Here is a 21,738-nt window from a genome sequence, read left to right as displayed (position 1 = left end):
GCTATATTTGACTGCCCAGAAGCATCCAGAAGCAGGCCAATTTTGGTGATGGGGAATCTAGATATTTCATAGACAAGCCAATAGGAAGATGTCCGCTTTTCCCTGGTTCGGTCGGGTCGCCCGGTCGGGTCGGGAGGGATGAGGTCAGCGATGAGGTCCAAGTACCGAGAGCGCTCCGTTGATTGGCGGGAGCGCTCGATGGTTCCGGCCGCCCGGGGGGGTCCGGACGTGGCCCTGGCCCTCTTCGACTCGTCCAAATTGACGGGCCGCGGGTTCCACCTGCTGCTCTCTCCGAAGCCGCCATCGTTAGGCATGAGACTTGGGTGCCATCCCCATTTAGATGCATTCATTTCCCATGCAAACCGTGGAAAGATATTACGAGGCAGTCAAAGCCGACGGCCCTCGTGTTTGTGACAATGGAATGGAAGAGATTCAAAACCACCATTTTATGTGGAAAGATCTCATTTGCACAATAATGAATCATTTTTTTAAGGGTTGGGTGAAGAGAAATGCTGGAATAGCGGACAACGTTTCTGGCACAAACAGTTTAGATTATTGTATATTGCGATCACGTATACAATAGTTATGTAGCTACTGGAATATTTGATATTTTTTAAATTGTTACATTTTTATCAATGAGAAATTCATTAAGTATGACATGAGGAGGGATGATGGATTTTGTATCATGAAGAGAACCCATGTGACGCGTGCGAAAGAGTACAAATAGTTGTAAATTTCTCATTTTTTTTTCATATTTTGTTTGGTTTGAAGTTTAGACTTGTTTATTCTTTTGATTCCTCAGTAGACTCTTTTAAGGGAGTTGTTGATCTGAGTTGTTTTACGGTATCAACACTATCTTGATCATTGAGCGAAACATTTGAGAGAGAACATTGAACAATATTCCTGCATGATTATAGAAAATCTATGGACCTGATTAAAAAGCTCAAATAGAGCTAAAAAATCAATCTAACTTATGGTTGGTCGATGGGGATCAAATTTGGGTCTAAAATAGCAGAAAGTGTGGCTTTTGTTGGGAATTAAATTCAGGGCTATGCTTAAAAGCTACTTATGTTTTGAGTTTCTTTTAAGAGCCTATTTGGGGTGATTCGTCGAATCCAGCTAAATCGGGAGGGGAAAAGAGCGCCGGAGGGGGAAAAGGAGGCAACGAGGGAGGGCAAGGGGTCAAGGGCCCCAATCCCCATAGGATGTATATATATATATATATATATATATATATATATATATATATATATATATATATATATATATATATATATATATATATATATATATATATATATATATATATATATATATATATATATATATATATATATATATATATATATATAAGACTTGGAGAGTTCTCTCTTTTTGAGCTCATTTGGTTCGTGGGAAGCATTTTTCTTCCTAAAAATATGATTCCTGTAAAGCAGATTTCTGGAAAGAGAATGCTTGCAAAAGTACTTTTGGCATGTTTGGTTGACAATGGAAAAGTGACAGATTTTCAGAGTGCTTATGTTTGGTTGACCATCCACTTTTTTGGAAAGGTTATGTGTAATTCCTATTATACTCTTAATAAAAATTAGATTTTTAATGTTGAAGGATTTTTTTAGAAAAACATAAAAATGAGATACTCTAGTCCCTTGACAAGTAGCTTTACCACCATCAAATTTGGATCCAGCACGAGTTATGATTGGTAATTAGAATGCAATTGCCTACCTGAAATCCTCAAGTCTCACTCTGGCGAAAGCTATTTGCTACCAATGAAGTTTAAAATGCGATGCATCTCGCTGTTCTCTCTCCCTTGAAGGAAAAGGAAGAACCATATGCTATCCTCACCATTTGTTGATATTTCTGTGAACAAACTATAACTTATCCTTTATTGCATACTGGTCTGTTGAATGATTTCTAAAAACTAAGGTTCTGGTCATCTCATCATGATCACATGAATACTCATATGCTGGACGAAGCATCTTCACACTTCATGTTAGAAGCAACCATAGTTAAATTTTTGGCTTGACAGCCATTCTTAACGTGTTAAGAATGTCAACTATGGTTTGCTGCATCATTGAAGGTAGCAAGTCATTATAATGATTAGGTACAAGGTGGTTGGTTTCTTCGCATAAAACTATGTTGCTAGCTGCAAGCACATATATTCTCCTTGAAACAACCTACCCAAATCATGATAATAGTGACCAATAATAATTCATGAAGAGAAGGATATTAATAACCATTGTTATCCATAAAAGTAACCATCTAAATTCATACAAGTAAGCACCTAGCAATATACGAAACAAGAAACAATAATTTCTGTGCAAAATATAAACTTGTAGTTGATTCAAAAGCAGTGTTTGCGTCCATATTTATCAATAAGGCCTACATCAAAAAGCTATCCAATACATAATATCCCCAAAAGATACACAAACCCTCTGTACCCAACTTAGCTACATCCCACTTTGAAACTCTAAGCAAAGGGTTAAAACATATGCCCTTCTATAGTCCTCTGAAAGACTAAAAAAGTAATCAGTCTCCAGTGGGTCCATTGCAATTTTTCTGTCCACCTTAAAATCTCATATTGAGAAAGATTCTGCACCTTCATCACCTCAGACACCACTGCCATTCTTCTATCTGCAGTTTCAGACTAATGCTTAAAACATTGAGTCAATTTCTCAATATGATCCTCAGCAGCTGCCATCATGCCTACTAGCTTAGTTATCTAAGATGTAAGATCTCTCACAACCTCAAAGGCCTCATGCCTATATTTTTTAGTTCTGGTTGGCCTACTTGGACTTGCAACTTCAATATTAGTAGCTATCTAGGGAGTATTCATGTTGACGTTCTGATCAACAAAATTGCTATCTGCTTCTTGGCTCTCATTGATAGCTGATGGTGTATATGGATATTGTTGCTCCTCCATCTTTATTTCTTCAACAGCATCTGCAGGTGCTTCAGCTCCCATCCTAGTAGCACGATCCCTTCCAAAGACATTAGTCAAGTTCTCAAAGTGAGGGAAAGGCTTGTTCCTCATACCTTGAGCATTTGGGTGCATTAAAAAATAAAAAAGTAACACAACATGTATGAAAGGTATTCAAAGAAAAAATAAACAAATTTATAATGCCAATTTACCTTAACCCATTCCTTGAAGGTATCTACCTCACAGGTCACACACTTGTTGATGTCATCCCACCCAAATCCACTGCAGTTGGTTTCCAACATCTCTGTAACAGCATTGTATTGCTTCTTCAAGAGCTTGACCCAAGACTCGATATGTGGTGTTGCTCTTAGTCCACACCCAGGAAGCTTCTCTTCCATTAGTCTCTCCAATTGTTGCAAATACCCACTCCTAAAAGTTTCATTATCGCCCCTCCAACCTTTCCGGTTTACCAACTCAACCAATACCTCAACAAGCTTTGCATCCTCCACATAACCCCATTTTTTGTTGCACTTTGTTCTTTTGTTTCCTGTTGATGCTTCTCCAGTTATTGAGGTGCTCATATCTATATTCACAATCTCATATATTATAGATATACATTCACATTTTTATATATTATAGCTATTCATTCACTGATGGTGTGCGTGCAGAGGGCTAAGCATAAATTTCAGAAAATTTTTATGCGGAAAGAACAAGTTAAACATTTTAACCCAAAACATGCTTGATATTTTAGATATTTTGACTCTGATACCAGTCGAAGACAGTCTTCAACTGCACATCATATGTGGCGCGGGCTCAGTCCCAATACATAGGGTGACACCCGCGCGTGTCTATTAAAGCACTCATCATATGAGCTCCCGGGTGGAGAGCCACGCTTCGTCACATTATCACGCGTGAGAGTTTTCGGAAATCAGATAGTCTCCACTAATCCTTTGCTTTGACACCAAATATCACAAAGCCCTCAGATCTCGAGGATTGTGTGATTCAAATAAATATGCATAAATCATAACTTCTTGTGATTTGAAGATTGAGATCATATCTCAACCATAAAAGAGATCAGATCTCTTACCTTTAGAAGGGGGTTCCTTCAAGGATGCTTCGCAGCCGCACAAGCATCCGGCCTCGATGACTTGTCCACGCGAAGCTCCGGAATGATCAGCTTTCCGGGGAGTGCTACCTCGCAGGGAGGCAGAAGGTTGGCTGAAAGGGAGAAGAAGGAAGAAGATGGACCTTCACAGCTCAAGAACTCCTTCTTGGGCTTTCACCTTTAGAGCTACTCTCTCCTCTCACTCTCTTTCTCTGGTGCTCTTGATGTGTTAAGAAGAAGGAAGAGGGGTGGCCTATTTATAGGCCAAGAAGAGGGTGAGGTGTCCCTATGAGGTGTCCTGCTAGGACACATATCACACATGCAAGAAAAAGAGGTGTCCTGCTCCGCCATGTGTCACGCATGCAAGGGGGTGAGGTGGCCTGGAGGGCGATCGATGTCATGGATGACCCATGAGGCAGATGAGGTCATGGATGACATCAGGAGGAGTGTGAGGTGTCCAGGCCCACTACATGTCACACATGCAAGCAAAAGAGGTGTCCTGCTTCGCCATGTGTCACACATGCAAGCAAAAGAGGTGTCCTGCTCCGTCACGTGTCACGCATGCAAAGGGATGAGGTGGCCTGGAGGGCGATCGGGATGTGGGTCCCACATACAGTATGTGGGTCCCACCTAAGCAGGACGTGGGTCCCACATACAGTATGTGGGTCCCACTTAGGCAGGACGTGGGTCCCACATAGGGAAGGAAGTCCTAGTCATACTAGGATCATAATTGATTTTAATCCAATTTGATTCAAGCCAAATCTGATTTGGTTGGAGGCAAATTAGACATTTTCACCAAACCAATTTTGGTGTCAATTACGGTTTTACCAATTTCAAATCATATTTGAATTTGGTTAAGCCCAATCTCTATTACTCAATCAAATTGAGTCTAATCAGTGATCCAATCACCAATTAACTTCTCCAAACAATAATTGCTTAGGGCAATCAGTCAATCACATTGACTATTTTACCTCTAGACGATTCTAAATCATCAATCAGCCATTTGATCAACCCAGAAACTTCTAAGCGTGTGACCTCACAGGTTCGAACCTAAGCCGGTAGTACAAAAATACTTTCTGCACTAATCGAAGTAACCATCTAGCAATGGAACCCGACGACCGAATAGGCCAAATAGATGCAAAGCAACATTCTAGAACATATGGACTATGGTTACCGCATAATTCATCCTCTTGACCAGAAAATGCCCAAGGTGGGTTCAGAGTCTGTCTACCCTGAAACGATCCATCCGGAAATATGTTTCAATTCAATAAGTCAAGTGATAGTGATTTAATTTTTTATGGCCAGGGTACTACTTAATTGAAGACACAAGGCATTCACCCTTATTTCCAAGAGAGGTCAATCCCATCTTGATCTGCAACTGACTTCCACAAGTACTTGACTGGATCCAGAAATCTTCCGTCGCTGGATTAGAAATCCAGGTAGTCCGACACCAAAGTACAGTGAGTTGCTTGCAAGCCACCGGTTGCAATCTCAGGTCTAAAGGATACATATACCCATATCCACTCAAAACAACTCTTGACAAGAGAGAGTCTGTCAATTGGTCACGTTCAGTGAACGTACACTACTATTCACCTGTATATCATACTAGTATCTCTATACTCTTTGGTTTGGAAGACAAACAACAAATATGATACACAATGACCTACGTCCGATAATACTATCGTCCTATTAATAGTATATCATACGGTCATGAACATTTAAGGACCTGTGTGACAAAATCATATCTCATTACACAAAGCAGTCATAAGGACTTCATCACATCGGAGTTTATGAAGATGTTCTGGTGATGAATCAATACCATGTTGTTTATAATTGATTCAAATACATTTACAATCAACAATTGATTCGATTTAGGACACAATTCCCAACAATTCTCACTTGAACTAAAGCCAATCAGTACAGTATCGTATACCCATCTTCAAGTAATGATGGTCAAACTCCTTTACACTGAGGGCCCTAGTGAATGGGTCGACTAAGTTATCCTTCCCGTCAATCTTTTGAAGATCAACGTCACCTCGTTCTACTATCTCACGAACAAGGTGATACCTGCGCAGAATGTGCTTGGTGCACTGGTGTGCCTTTGGTTCCTTAGCTTGAGCTATGGCCCCAGTGCTATCACAGTATAGTGGAACTGGTCCATCAGCGGAGGGTGCAACTCCAAGCTCAGCAATGAACTTCCGTAGCCACACAGCTTCCTTCGCCTTGCACACAGAGTCCGCTATAGTAGTCTGCTTGGAACTCTTCCAACAGACAGCCCCACCATATAAGGTAAAAACAAATCCAGACACACTCTTGCTATCATCACGATCTGACTGGAAACTGGAATCAGTATATCCCACAAGTTTCAAGTCAGAATCTCCATAGACCAGCCACTTATCCTTAGTATTTCTCAAATACTTGAGGATAGATTTTACAACGGTCCAGTGGCTCTCTCCTGGGTCAGACTGGTACCTACTCACTATTCCTAGCGAGTGTGCCACATCCGGCCGTGTACATGATGGACCCCACAGCCGAAGCATAGGGAATCCGATGCATACGGTCTCTCTCTATCGGAGTTGACGGACAATCTCTTTTAGAGAGGGAAATTCCAGAAGCTATCGAAAGATAACCCTTCTTGGAATTCGTCATGCTGAAACTTTTCAGCACGGTTTCAATGTACATAGATTGGGATAGACCGAGCAACCTCCTAGATCTATCTCTATAGATCTTCATCCCAAGGATGTAGGATGCTTCTCCCAAATTCTTCATGGAGAATTGTAATGAAAGCCATATTTTTACTTCCTATAGTGCAGCGATGTCATTTCCTATTAGGAGAATATCATCCACATACAGTACAAGAAATAAAATTACCATATCATTAGCCCATTTGTATATGCAAGGTTCCTCTTCGTTCTTAACGAAGCCATAAGTTTTTGATAACCCTGTCAAAACGAATGTTCCAACTCCAAGCTGCCTGCTTTAGTGCATATATGGACTTTTGTAGCCTACACACCTTAGACTCATCTGCAGAAATAAAACCTTCAGGCTGTATCATATACACCTGTTCCTCTAAATCTCCATTTAGAAAAGTAGTTTTAACATCCATTTGCCATATCTCAAAGTCCAGATAGGCCGCAATCGCAAGCATGATCCGAATGGATTTCAGCATTGCCACAGGCGAAAACATTTCGTCATAGTCAATACCATAATGCTGACGAAATCCTTGGGCAACCAGATGGGCTTTATAGGTTTCCACCTTTCCGTCTACGCCTCTTTTTCGTTTGAAAATCCACTTACACCCTATGGGTTTAAATCCTTCGGGTGGGTCAACCAATGTCCATACATCATTGACCTTCATGGACTCCATTTTAGATTCCATGGCTCCAAACCATTTATCAGAGTCAAAGCTTTGCATAGCATCCATATAGGTGACGGAATCCTCATCATTCTCATCGAGAGCAATGGGATCATCGTTCCGGACAAGAAAACCGTAGTATCTATTCGGTCGATGCGGTACTCTACCAGATCGTCTAACGGGTGCAACCTTAATGGGTTCTGAGTTTGATCCTATCAAATCAGACTCTAACGGTTCAGTTCTAGTTGTCTGATCCTCTACCTGTTGAACTTCATCAAGCTCAACCTTAGAGCTGTTCATTCCTTTACCAAGAAATTTTTTCTCCAAGAAAACAGCTCTATTGCTGACGAACATCCTTTGTTCATTAGCCTAGTAGAAATAATACCCTTTGGTTTCTTTTAGGTAGCCGACAAAAAGACATTCTTCCGACCTAGCTTCCAGTTTGTCTGCTTTCAAACGACGGACATAGGCTGGAGACCCCCAAACTTTAAGATGAGAGAGAACAGGCTTTTGACCGGTCCATATCTCATATGGAGTTTTAGTCACAGATTTACTGGGAACTCTATTAAGAATATAACAAGCGGTCTCAAGTGCATAACCCCAAAATGATAAGGGCAAAACTGTAAACCCCATCATGGACCGGACCATGTCCAACAGAGTCTGATTTCTCCTTTCAGACATGCCATTATGCTGCGGTGTTCCGGGAGAGGTCCACTGAGAGAGAATCCCATTATCCTCCAGATATGTCAAGAAATCACTGGAGAGGTATTCACCACCTCGATCAGATCAAAGTATCTTAATACACTGTCCAGTTTGTTTCTCTACTTCATTACGGTATAATTTGAACATTTCAAATGATTCATACTTGTGTTTCATAAGAAACACATACCCATACCGAGATAGGTCGTCGGTAAATGTAATGATATAGCTGTATCCATATACATCCGAATGTACAAGACCTAATATAGCACCGGCTCATATACCTTTTTCAGTAAAAGGTGACTTGGTCATCTTTCCAAGAAGACAAGACTTATAGATAGGTAATGATTCACAATCATTAATATTTAAAATATCCAGTGAGGCCAACCTGTTGATCTTGTTCTTGTTAATATGACCTAGCCTACAATGCTAAAGGTAGATATCAGAGACATCATCAGATCTAGGGCATTTACTTGTAGTGTACATTACACTAACAGGTTGTGACAATAAATAAATGCTATTGTTTAATCGTTCATTGATTACTGTAACACCATTCATAATGATATCACAATAATCCTTCTTTATACAAATTTTATAACCGTCTAAGGCCAAATGACCAACGAAAATGACATTCATTAAGAAACTAGGACAATAGTGACATTCACCAAGGGCAATTATGTGAGAATTTGAAACAATTTGAATTTACCTAATGCTAGAACTGGAACAGTTCTTTCATCTCCAACATTTAGGAATTTCTTATTGTTACATTTGCAAAACAAACGAGCCATAACTGCCATAAGCAAGCAGTTATTGGATTTAGGACACAATTCCCAACATTCACAACCTCACAGCATGATCTTATATTTGCATTATCCAAATGAACTATTAAATAAGAATTTGGCATAACACAAGATTATAACATAGCAAGAAAAAGATTAAACCAGGATTACAACATAACACATAATGTTCATACAAATGTTAAGAGCCCCAAATATTAAACACAACAAAGATCCCAATTCTTTCCTCAAATTCTATTATGCTGCCGCTCTTCAAATATTTGGGCAGCAAGATTAGCCCTGAATGCCTTCCAAGATGCAGATGACTCAATATACTCAATATATGCACCATGCTCATGTGGAAAACTGCCATGAGAGCACTCCTTCTCATTGTACAAAGCCTCAATAGGATCTACAGACATCTCTTTTCTAATATAGTTGTGTAGCAAACAACATACAGAAATGATCCTACACATTGTCTTAATAGGGTACCAAGTATTGCTCCTAAGGATTGCCCATCGCATTTTTAATAGGCCAAAACATCTCTCAATTACATCCTAGCTTTTGAGTACCTCATGTTATAGAGCTCCTCTGGTGTAGTGGGTTGATGACCATGTCTCCACTCATTGAGGTGATATCTTTGACCTCTAAATGGAATTAAGAAATCTTCAGAATTTGTGTACCCAACATCGCACAGGTAGTAATAGCCTACTCATTCAAAAACATGCAAAAAAAGTGAAATCAAAAAAATTTATCTATCCAACTCATGCAAGTAAAAAATAGCTACAATATTAGACTTAAAATTACCTTGCGGGACTTTTAATCCATTTCTACGAGAAATGGCATCCCTAGGGACTCTATTATCATGTGCTGACCCCTCCCATCTAAGTAGCACATAAATAAACTGCATATCTTGTGAGCAAACACCAAGTACATTTGTAGAAATCTCATTCTTTCTCGATCGATATCTAGGTTTGTCCTTCTCCAAGACCCACACTCTAATATGGGTACCATCCAATGCGCCTAGACAATTCTATAATGCAAGTATGAATATAATAATCGGTACTTTTAACAATTTAATAGGCCAAAATATTAACTTTAAAAATGTAAAATGTAATATTAACTCACCGGAAACCACATCCATTTCTCATCTATTGATCTTTCTGTGACAGGCTCAGAATTCTTTAGCAAGTGTCTATGAAGCCTCAAGATAGCATTCAAGACAGCATTAAAATGCTTACTTACTGTCTCACCCAATCTACGAAAGTACAATTGCATAACCCTATTTTTTGAGTGATGGCAAGGAATATTGCAACCATCTCTTCCACTTGAACATTTCTATTCCCCTCCAATTTGCCAATCGATTTAAGCATTTCACAAAGCTTCCAAAATGCCCTCCTATCCATTCTAAGTTGATCGGTACAAATTTGATCACTCTCCATTATTATAAGCCTAAGATTAGTTATTCTATTCATCATCCTCTCATCAAGTGTTCTATCAAAAACATATACCATTTCCCTAGAAATCCTAACATTTACTCGTACCAAGGTTTCAAGAATCTTGGCCATCATTGCCATTATCATCAACCTCATCTTAGTGTATATGACCAAAATGGTACTTATCATCTTCTTCATTTTAGAAACAAATAAACGAGCCATAACTGCCATAAGCAAGCAGAAAGTATTACAACAAATAATTAAATCATCTACAAATATGTTGGTTTTGATTGATCAAAATAAGGGAATGCATAGACCAAAAATGTTCACTCGCAAATTTAGTTACATTCAGTTAGTTTTCATTGCTGTAGCATCTAAAGGTGCCGAGGCACTTCGACAGGAGGTTGATGTTTTGACATGGACTTAATTTTGTGCCATTGAACAAGAGAGGAAACCTTTTGAAATCTACTTCAGGTACAAATATTTCAATGCTACTGTGGGCCGCTCACTCAGTATGGGATGAGACACATGCGGGCATTTGCAAACTTATGCAACAGAGGCATCTCCAATGATGCAATGGTGGAAGCCTGTGTTAACGAGGCAACAAATACTTCTCCAACGATGCAACAAGGCATCTCGAGGAAAACTCCATAGAAAACACTCACAGATCCATTCCATAAATTCCGCTACACGAAATCCTATCAACCAAACAATACCCAACACCCCCAAACCCAACAAATCTTCCCTAGAAGAAGCAAAAAGGGATTTTTATGAGAGAAAAAAGCCCCCGATCTACCACTATGGAATCCCAGAATCCCAGAACCTCCAAAAACAAGAAAGAAAATCCCTAAAATCATGATATTCCTGCAAATCCTTCATGAACCTTAAACCATAAATCCCACAAAACAAAAAAGATGGGAGATCTTTATCAAACTACGACCATAAAGTCCGCAGAATCCCCCAAAATCGAGAGAAAAACACCGAATCGGAGAGATGAAACCCAACTATCCATATAAAGATTAAAAGGTGCAGGGAAAAAAGAAGGCAAAAGGAAATCAAAAACCTAACCCTGAAAAATAGATTGCATCATGATTACCTCTTGGATTCCAGAGGCGACTGTTAGAACTCGAATTCCTCCCGAGATGAGCCCCCAAGGTTTTTGTCGGAGGTTTTCATCGGAGATAACACCCCGAGATTGAGAGAGCGAAGTGGGAAGGAGGAAGATAAGCAGGCTTGAGTTAGTACGATGGAGGAGGGTTTGAGAGGAGGGATCGCGAACGATGGATGGTCGGTGATAGCTGAAGGGCTTTTTGGAAGAAAAAAATATTTCGATTTCTGGCTCACGGAAAAGTAACTTTTCTATATTTCTCATGAAAAAGACTTTTCTATGAAATGTAGAAATCATATTTCCACGGAAATGCAACTTTTTCATCTATCTCCTTCGAAAAATCCAACCAAACGATCCCTTTTTTATCTCCCCAAAATTGGGCATGCGCCAAACTACCTCCTCTAGACCAGGATATATAAAAGAAAGATCCGATGATCTCCTTCTCTCTTCTCCAACTACATCCCTCTCTCCACTTCTGGCATTCTCTTCCTCTTCCAATCCTACTACATCTAGTGGATGTGACAAGCCCTAAAAGATAAGCCTAATAGCGAGATACAAAGAGAAATGCCTTCATCTTGTCAACTTAGGTTGGTTGGAGGGGCCAATTATAACAAGCTTGGTAGAGCAAGGGTCTCTATTCTCTGCTCTATCCATTTCAAATTGTTTAGATTAAGACAATTTGATATTGGTGCTGAGATTGGAAGATTTTAGAAGATTGAAACATCTTCTTTTGCTCGAGGCAATGACTCAGTGGCAAATGTACTTGAGTTGATTAATTTATATATTGCAGCTCGAATAAGATTAGCTATGGATATGTTAATAGTGGATTGATCCACATTTTTGGTTGCGTGGATCCACCATGATTAAGCTTGTCTAAACTTCACAGAAATGATATTATGGTACAACAAAAAAATCTAACTCAAACTAAGTTTTCAAATTTCGACAGGACAATGGTGAGAAATAATTAGTGATTATTTGCAAAGTTAGCCTTATATAAAAAAAAATGAAAGAATAATAAGAATATTATTGCGATTGCTTCTATTCAAATTAAAAGGAAATAATAGAAATTAATAGAAAGAATGCTCCTTTTGATCTTTCTCCTGTCCGCATGATAATATATTGTTTAAGCTAAGATGAAGAATGGAGTTATTAAATATCACTTCTGTGTGATGAATAATGAAAATTCACAAGTCATGACCTTTATTCCTGTTATATAACAATTATCATGACAATATAATGGCTAGACAAATCATTACTTAGTACTAATAAAATTGATGACTTTATACTGTCTATAGCGGCCAGGACTTACGCTGCTGGACCAAGGGGGGTGAATCATGATTAATTTGAACCTTTTTTATTATTCTTTTTATGTCATTTTGGTTTCTATTATGCTTTTGCCGTCAATTTCAAGCAATCAAAGAAGGAACGGAAGCCCCCTGCCTGCTTTCCGATGCGGAAAGGATACACGGTAATCTTATCCCCATTTAGGGTTGCCTAGCAGAAAATGGGAAACAAAATGGAAAGACAAAACGTTTATAGCATGTGCTAATCACTCGCGTAACTTAACCTGAAAGTGCGTCCTTTGAAGTTATTATGATGGCTGCAATTGTGCTACAATGGCAATTATTTTAGGCTCTATCACAAACTCAACCTCCAACCAATTGACAGGGCAGATTCATGTCTGAATTATAGATCCTAGCAATTGTGGTTGGGCTCAAAAACAAACCTGAATTTGTCATGACCACTGCCTTCCAATTAACTCCTATTGTTTGATAATTGCTATTAGAGATGAAAGTGGATTGGATAATATCCATTCAGATTTATTTTCATATTTGAATTTATCAGAATATAAATAAAAATTTGAGCATCCGACTAATATCCATATCTATATCCATATTCATAAAAACAAAATATATATGAAAATGGATAGATAATTATCCGATCTATATCCGAATATCCGATCCCATTTAAAACCCTATTTAATTTTATATAACACTCGTGAGCCTTTAAGAAAAATAAATGACCATATTAACTTGATTTAATATCCACTTAGTAATATTTTTGATTCTATGGTCATAAAGTTTAATTATCCGATTTATATCCATATTTTGTGGCGGAATCCGTGCGTGGAAAGAGATGGGGATATCCGATTTGTATCTATATCTGTTTAAAACAAATATGGATACGAATTTTTGCATCTAACTAACATCCATATCCATATCTGTATGTCAAATAAAATAAATATTGATATGGATATGATAGTATTCGATCCGATTTCAGCCCTAATTACCATAGCGATATTGTATATTTCTGTTAATTAAGATGGCAGGGACGTGTTTAGTTGCATCAAAGTGGCCGAAGCAAGGAGCGGCTACTTCGGTCTAGGCCTGTTAACGAGCCGAGACGAGCTCGGGCTCGGGCTTGACACCGAGCTCTGTATTGGGCTCGAGCTCGAGCTTGCTTGGCAAAGCAAAAGCTCGGGCTCGGACTCAATTCGGCTCGTTAACAGGCCAGCCGCCGACACCATCTCCTTCCCACCCCGACGAGGAGCCAATATCCCCACCAGGATCTAGGGACTATCAGATTCCGAAGCCGCCCCCGAAGTATTCTTTGGAGTTCCACACCAAAGAAAACAAATTGGCAAATGGGAACAGATCCGAGAATAGAAGAGAACGAGAACCACATCGGAAGTCTAGGGTTTGGGAGGAGGTGCCTCTCTTGGCCGGCGGTGTCCCAGATCTAGGCCTTGACGCTCTTGTGCTGGACATGGGATGTGGCTCTTGTGCTGCTCGGGCTTGGCTCAGGCTCTTGTGTTGGGAGGAGCATACATTGGTCCCCCAGTTAACGGCGCCTCTTCCTCTCCTTTTTCCCCATCCCTTCCTCCTCACCCTTCTCCACCACATCCCTCCTCTTCCACTTCCACTTCTCCTCAACCTTCTTTTCCCCCTCCTCCTCCTCCTCCTCCCCTTTCTCCACCTCCCTGCTCGCCTCTCCTCCGGCCGCCGCCCCCTTCATCGTCAGATCCCTCGCCGCCTCCCCCTCCACCAGAGGAGATCCGTCCTCTGAGCTCTTTTTTTTCTCCTCGAGCATTTCGGAAACCATCGGATCAAAGACGACAAAGAGAGTGCGTAAACCCAAGAGCCTAGAGGAAAGTGCGGACAGTGTGAGAGTTGAGGGTTTTAGTCTTGGACTGAGGTGGCGGGGGTCGAGGTCCTTGGGGAATAGAAATGGCCAAACAATTAATGGGGCGACTCGTGAGCTGCTCGGGCTCGAATTTAAACGAGCCTCATTTTGGACTTGGGCTTAGGCTCGTTTGACTAACAAGCCGAGCTCAAGCCAAGCTTTTACCGGGCCGAGCCTGAGCAGCTCGGCTCGTTATCAGGCTTACTTTTGTCAAATAAGGTTCTGAGACAATTCTCTCGATCCGAGAGTTTCGATGTTTTGTTCTAAAAGTAGCAGAGCAGAGGAGGGAAGGGCCATCACTGGAGTTGGAGAGAGGGCAGGATCGTCATCGAAGGGACAGTGGAGTCCAATGCCATTGCTGTAAGTGGCAGGATCCACTAAACATGCGAAATGGAACATTTATTTATCAAGTTTCACCTATTTATTTTAAGAGTAAATTACAAAAATCTTTCTGAGATTAGGGATAAATTACAATTACACACTACGCTTACCTCCTTGAGGTTTATTTTTATCCAATACTTCAACTCATAACTTAACAGAATGTTAATCAAACCGTTAAATTTTAATGAGACTCACTACCAGAAAACAAACGTATAGTGACGGAAAACTAGTGACGGCCCGTTATCAGTCACTAGTTGTGATGGATTAGTGATAGATAGAAATTTAATCACCGTGGTGTGAACTTAGTGACAGACTGGTCACAGAATACGCGGGTAGGATGGGCGCCCAAACTTAGTGACCACCGTAGTGACGAGGTATCTGTCACAAAACTGGTAACCGAAATTGCAACAAGACAGTACAAATTCAGCCATCACAAAAATCGTAATCCAAGTGTTATATAAATTTTTAAAAGATTATTTTTGGCAGTGATGGGTTATCGATAGAAATTTCCATCACCAAATTTAATTTTTAATTCCAAAAATATTAAAATATTATTTTTGAGTAATTATAAATTAAAACAAAGGTAAAAAGAGGAAAATCTAAAATAAAACTAAGTGTACCCGCCGCCCCGCCCAAATACCTTCGATAGCCCAAATCCCAATCGTTCTCTAGAAAACCCAAATCCCTTCTTCTCATGCCCAAATCCCATGGCGCCGGCCACAAACGATGACCCATTTGCACCCCTAGTGATTAATGGCAGTAACAGTTTGGAATGCTCCGCCTAAGGCTAAAAATGGGTTGGATTTTATCCGACCATATCCGTTTCCATATTTGATTTGGGTTGGATTCAACATTATGCAAAAGTCATTTAATATGTCATTCAAAATAGGCATCAATATGTCCTAAATCCATCAAAATCAAAGTCCAAAAGTATGTCATAGAGATCAACAGAGAATTCAAATGAGTCGACTCATTGACTGTGCCTCTTGAAGAAAACATGCCAGAGTCAACTCAAACTTGTCCTTTTTGTTTAGGGGTTGACTCAAGTTTTTCAAACAGAAAACTTTAGACTTCATCTTTGATCTCCATGGATTAGATTAAGATCATTTTTTTTAGAACATATCCAATGAAGTGTTTGCAAAGAACTTATGATTTTGTAGTGCTTCATTTCTACTGATTTTTCTTGACTTATAGAACTTCACAATTAAGCCAACATCATTAGTACACAACATCATCTCAAGTATTTTATAATCATCAAAATTCATCCTTTAGGATTGATAGATCTCTATGACATACTTTTGGACTTTGATTTTGATGGATTTAGGACATATTGATGCCTATTTTGAATGACATAATAAATGACTTTTGCATAATGTTGAATGTCTTTGCTATTAATGATATTATTATTATTATTATTATTATTATTATGAGCCAATCAATGTACCAAATGTATCAGGTTATTGGAATGGGATCAGTGACCCAATTTGGTTACTGAATTGTTTACCAAGTGTTGTGACGTGCAGCCATAAACTTAGTGACAGGATTTTGGTTACTAAAAAATAATTTTCCTTGGAAGTTGTGACAAATTAGTTACAGTAACCTTGTCACTAGGTCAGTGACGGAATTAATGACAAATTTAATAAGAAAATTTGTGACTCTGTCTGTGACGACTAAATCTGTCACTGAAGGTTGTGACAGCTCAGTGACCAAACTTGTGACCGAATGCTGTGACAAAATCAGTGATCAAGTTACCTTCATCACTAACTCAGTGACTGGTTAATGACGAAAAATATGTAATTTCTTAAATATTTAATTCTTTGATTTGTAACGGCTTAGTGACGGCGGTTCTGTCATGGAGTTTAGTGACGGAAATCGCCGCCGTCACTGAGAATTTAGTAACGCGTGTTTTTGTAACCAATTCAGTGATGGGAGCTCCGATCACAAATCCATATTAGTAACCAGAAACACGGTATAGTGACAGAAATCTCCGCCACTATACGCGTGTTTTCTGGTAGTGACTCAAATGCCACATCAGAAATTTTTTAAAAATAACCAAAATAACTTACAAAAAAATTTCTAGTATTTACGTTTATTACACTTACACCCAATATTTTGTAAGAACTTATACTTACACCCATTTAAATTGTCAGCCTTAGTGAAACTATTTATCTATTATAAAAAGTCAAAATTACCTCTATAAGAAAATAAGGCTCCTCTTTCACTTTTTCGACTCTCGGAACTCTTTGAAGTATTACGTCTTTAAGAGTCTTCTTCTCTTCAAAATTAAGCAGCTAGCGGTTCTTTCCTACTTCGCCACCCTACCATAGGCGTCCCTTTCCGATGAGCGACCAACAACAATATTTCTTTCCAACTGATATCCAACGACCAGCATCCTTTCCGACCAGCATCCGTTATTCCTGATCAGATTTTGTTCTCGCTTTTTCGTCTAGCACATCATAAAGACTGGAGATGTCATTATATTATTTGCTAATTTTGAGTTTTACTTGTCCAATATTATAGATATGATTTCTTAACATCGTTGCTATGAATGAGGATTCTTATATCTATATATGGAGCTATAATAGCTCTAGCAACCTATCATCTAAATGATCCAAATCAATACGTGCGTGAGATTTTTTTTTTTAGGGTGCATCAGTTGTGATTTCATAGCCTGTCTCAAATCATAGATAAACTGGCTCGAACTATAAACAGGTTGGCTCAAGCAATAAAACTTTTGATATTAGTTTCTTACAGCAAAAAAAATTAGAGGCATCCACTTGCTCGAGAGATCTAGATTGCTTTTTTCTTGGCACATGACTTTTTTCTGATAATTTATCAAGATCAAGCTCAGACTCATGACACCTCATGACTGTTCTCCTCCTTGGATAGATGTTAGACACTTAAGGCTAGTTTGGTTTTTTTTTAAAATTTTTTATGATGTGACATTTAAGTCTCATTAAAATTAATGGTTTGGCTAACATTCTGTTAAGTTATGGGTTAAAGTGTTGAATAAAGACAAAAATCAGGAGATAAGCGTAGATTTTTTAAATCATTAGATGTAAGTATAATTGACCCCTAATCTTAGAAGACTTTTTGTAATTTACTTATCACTCAAAGACAATTTTAATTTTTTATATAAGGTAAATGGGTTCAATAACACCATTAATTTAATTGGGTGTAAATATAGGTTTTACAAACTAGTGGGTATAAGTGTAGTAAATATAAATTTTAAGAACAGTTTTGTAATTTACTATAATTTTAATTCTAATGTGAAACCCAAACTCCAGGATCTCTCCATCAAGCTTAAGATTGTATGGTTATATATCTCCACACTACTCAAAGCTCACTTGTTTTTAGATAATACTATGTTATACTATGTAAAATTGGACATGTGTTCATGAAATAAATGAACAATGAGTTGTTCATGCGACAACCCTAATCCTAATTGAATCGGAAAACTCTCATGATCTATCAGGCATAAAAAATATCAAATTTAACATTAGACTAGCCCGAAGCCCAATTTAAAATGAAGACAGTTGAGACCCGAGATGCGGCCAATCTCTAGCCCAGCCCATATGCCTCGCTGGGCCCGGTTTATAGTGGGCGGCCGCAGGCCGTCTCAGACCACCGACAGCCCTTCAGTCTCTAGTCTCTACCCTCGGGCGCTCGACTGGAAGGCGATCCGCTCCGCCAGATTTCTCCGTCGGCCCAAGTCCGAAATAAAATGCCGGCCCTCCTTTCCCTCCGCCCTTTCTTCTTTCCCCTACCCTTCCCGGACCTTCTCCACTCCTCCCCTCCTCCGCCGCTGCTCCCGCCTCGGCCGGCGCCACCTTCGCCGCCACTGGGAGCTCGCTCGACCCGAGCAGGCTCCGGAACGTGACCGTGATAGCCCACGTCGATCATGGGAAGACCGCCCTCATGGACCGGCTTTTTTCTCCGAGAGTGCGGCACCGACATCCCCCACGAGCAGGCCCTCGACTTCGTCAGCCTCGATGTGCGAGCGGGGCATCACCATCGCTTCCACGGCAAGAAACCAGCAGCACTAGTTCTTTAGAAGTAGCGAAGCTTCTTCTTTAGATTTCCCAGAACCGAAGTTCGATTTCTTGGCCAAGAATCTTGTTTGTGAGTTCGATGTACGATAACATTTGAACTTGATGACTTTAATTTAGTTCTGAAGTCAATTCATCAAACAGATTATTCCTATATGTTGATCATCGGATCTATCTACTCCACTTTTGCTTATAATTCTTTGTTTTATGTCTTTTAGGTTACTTCGATTTCCTGGAGGGATAATGAGCTCAACATGTTTGATTCCCCTGGCCATGCTGATTTTGGGGGTAAAGTAAGTGAACTTGTTGAATCCCTCTGAATTGCTTATTCAATTAGCAAATGGTTGCTATTTATATGTGGTATTCGTGCATAGGTCGAACGAGTTGTTCGAATGGTCGAGGGAGCTGTCTTAGTTGTTGATGCTGGGGAAGCTTCCCTTGCACAAACAAAGTTTGTTCTTGCGAAAGCTTTTAACGATGGGCTGCGTCCAATTCTCCTCCTGAATAAAGTTAACCGGCCTTCAGGTATGCCTTATTTGGATTTCATATGGGATATGATATCGTTATGATGTATGAAAAAGTGATTGGTGCAAAGCAATGCCTTAATCACCAATTGCTGGACTGTGGCTTCTGTAGGGAAGTCATTGTGGCCTTAATGAAGGTGGTACTATAAGATTCTAAGTGGAGAAAGTAGGGTGTGTCTGGGAGGTTTTGTATGCATTACATTTATATGAAAAAGTAATTTAGATTTCTTCTCTACCCACTCTTATAACTAATGTCATCTTTAGGAATCAGACAATGATTTTTTGAGGGTAAGGAATACCTTGTTGAAATGTTAAGCAACAACGTACACAAATATATGTTATTGTTCCTTCTTAATATGAGCTGCCATTTGTGTGCATCAGCCTGACCTTGGAGGGATAAATCTGTGTTCATTATCTGTATCATTGTGAAGTATATTAACATCTTACAGTTCCTTTTTGAAATGCATGTTAGACATGTGATTCCCACCCACCAGACTAAGCAATCTTGATGCATCAATTCAGTGGCTAGCATGGTCTCATCATATGGATGGGCCAAGGAGTGAATCCGATTATAATCAATAATTGAATTGTCCTAAATGGAGCAATTAATTAGATGGCGAGACATTGCTGGTGGTTGAGACTCCATTATTAGATGTATATTTGCATATAGCAGTTGTCTTGAAGGAAGATGGGAATTGAACCATCAAAGTGGGAAACTCTTGGTGCTTGGGAGAGTGCAAGGTCTTTTTTGTAGGAATCTTTTGGAAATTAGGCGATGATGGTTTAGGATCTGGATCCAGATATGGATTGCATACTTGGTAAGATGGAGAGAGAATCAACTAAGTTTGCAATCCATTGAAGGATAAACCTGGTTAAATGATAAAAAATGGAGCTATTCTGCCAATGTTGTTCAATTTTCTCAAAATAACATTATTTTGGTCAATATGGGTTAAACCCATTTAACTAGGACAACTTTCTTTTATTTATTTATTTTTCTGTGTGTGTGAGGAGGGTATGGGGATGTTGAATAAATTTGTTCTATGAAATGGTGGTTAGTTTGTTCCTTTCCCTTTGCCTATTTTACCACTTATCCCCATTTAATGCCTATTCAAAGCAAACAGCATTTTGAATCATCCTGCAATGATTTGGGAATTGCAAATTTGTGATCAAACAAAAATTTTGACAACCTAAGAAGAGCATTTTTGAGGAAGACTGAGCAACAGGGATAGCTATCCCACCCACATGCAGGTTAAAGTTACAAGGAAATTTTAAAGTTGTACAGGTGTGTGGTCATGCGCATGTCTGCATGTGTATGTGAGGTTTAGTTGGTTGAGGGGCATAAGAATAAAACTCTTCTGCTCTTTAAAAGTTAGGCAAGCTTGACATCATTCCTTTAATTCACTTATCTATTTATTGTTGTTTTGACAATTGTTCAGCACTGCATTATTCTTGAACATTTTGCAGCTTCCGACGAGACGTGATGGAGTTGAGAGATTTGGTATTTGATTTTTTTACAAATCTCGGTGCCACAGGTGCATTTAAATTTTCAATCTGATATTAACTTTTCATGTTTTATATTCTATGTCCATCTTTTTTCATGTTTAAATGTAGCATTTGATTTTATTTTATTTCCTTTTCTGTAAGCAATTTTTATAAAGAGTTTTGCTTTAATTTGGATTTGGTTTAATACATCCTTATGGTAGCATGATGCACATGCAATATCTTTTGTGAAATCCAAGTATTTTGATCGAAGACATGAGGAGCAAAGATTTTTAGCTCTCTGTTTCACCTCCAAGAGTTGTGAGCTTTTCATTATTGCAATGCAATAGTACCTTCTCTTTATTGTTTCTTTGTTCCTTTCATTTCATCCCTTAGTTTTGGTGCGCTTATACATTTAGTCATTGTTGCTTCTTTTTATACTGCCGATAGAACTTTGAGAGCTCATGTCAGAGTGATTCTTATTAGCATGTAAAGGTAAATGTATGCAGTTTGGTGTATGAAAAAGAGCAACCAGCCAGACCTGATGTCCTAGTCTGGAACAATATAAAATGAGGCCTACTAGTGAGCCCATTTCCTAGAGATAAATGATAAATAAGACTATAGAAGGATGGATTTAATTGTATTACCTCTATAATTCATCGTGCTTTGAAAGGAGTCATTACCTTTAATGGTGGAGTGATGCCCAATATGCGAGATGCATGGCCA

The 21,738-nt window shown here is 39.1% G+C and overlaps 1 protein-coding gene and 1 long non-coding RNA gene across 3 annotated transcripts; one reads left to right on the top strand and one right to left on the bottom strand.

Annotated features, from left to right (window-relative positions):
• Nucleotides 1–2,319: 2,319 nt before the first annotated feature.
• On the bottom strand, nucleotides 2,320–3,915 carry LOC120110364. Its single transcript, XM_039125188.1, has 2 exons — nucleotides 3,130–3,915; nucleotides 2,320–2,978 (listed from the first exon to the last, which is right to left on the bottom strand). The coding sequence occupies exons 1-2, from the start codon at nucleotides 3,496–3,498 to the stop codon at nucleotides 2,964–2,966; spliced, it is 384 nt and encodes a 127-aa protein (XP_038981116.1). The 5' UTR covers nucleotides 3,499–3,915; the 3' UTR covers nucleotides 2,320–2,963.
• Nucleotides 3,916–18,643: 14,728 nt separating this feature from the next.
• On the top strand, nucleotides 18,644–21,245 carry LOC103722687. Of its 2 annotated transcripts, XR_003388638.2 has the most exons (4): nucleotides 18,644–19,093; nucleotides 19,228–19,302; nucleotides 19,384–19,534; nucleotides 20,998–21,245. It is a non-coding gene; the product is annotated as an uncharacterized LOC103722687 (long non-coding RNA). The 2 variants fall into 2 exon arrangements; XR_606516.4 differs by having other exon boundaries at nucleotides 19,384–21,245.
• Nucleotides 21,246–21,738: the final 493 nt, after the last annotated feature.

Source organism: Phoenix dactylifera, chromosome 4 (assembly GCF_009389715.1).
Source record: "Phoenix dactylifera cultivar Barhee BC4 chromosome 4, palm_55x_up_171113_PBpolish2nd_filt_p, whole genome shotgun sequence".
NCBI lineage: Eukaryota > Viridiplantae > Streptophyta > Magnoliopsida > Arecales > Arecaceae > Phoenix > Phoenix dactylifera.
This window is presented reverse-complemented; position numbering and strand designations above follow the sequence as displayed.

Excerpts from the sequence above, each read along its gene's own strand:
- LOC120110364 (XM_039125188.1), bottom strand. The coding sequence starts at position 3,498 with ATGAGCACCTCAATAACTGGAGAAGCATCAACAGGAAACAAAAGAACA.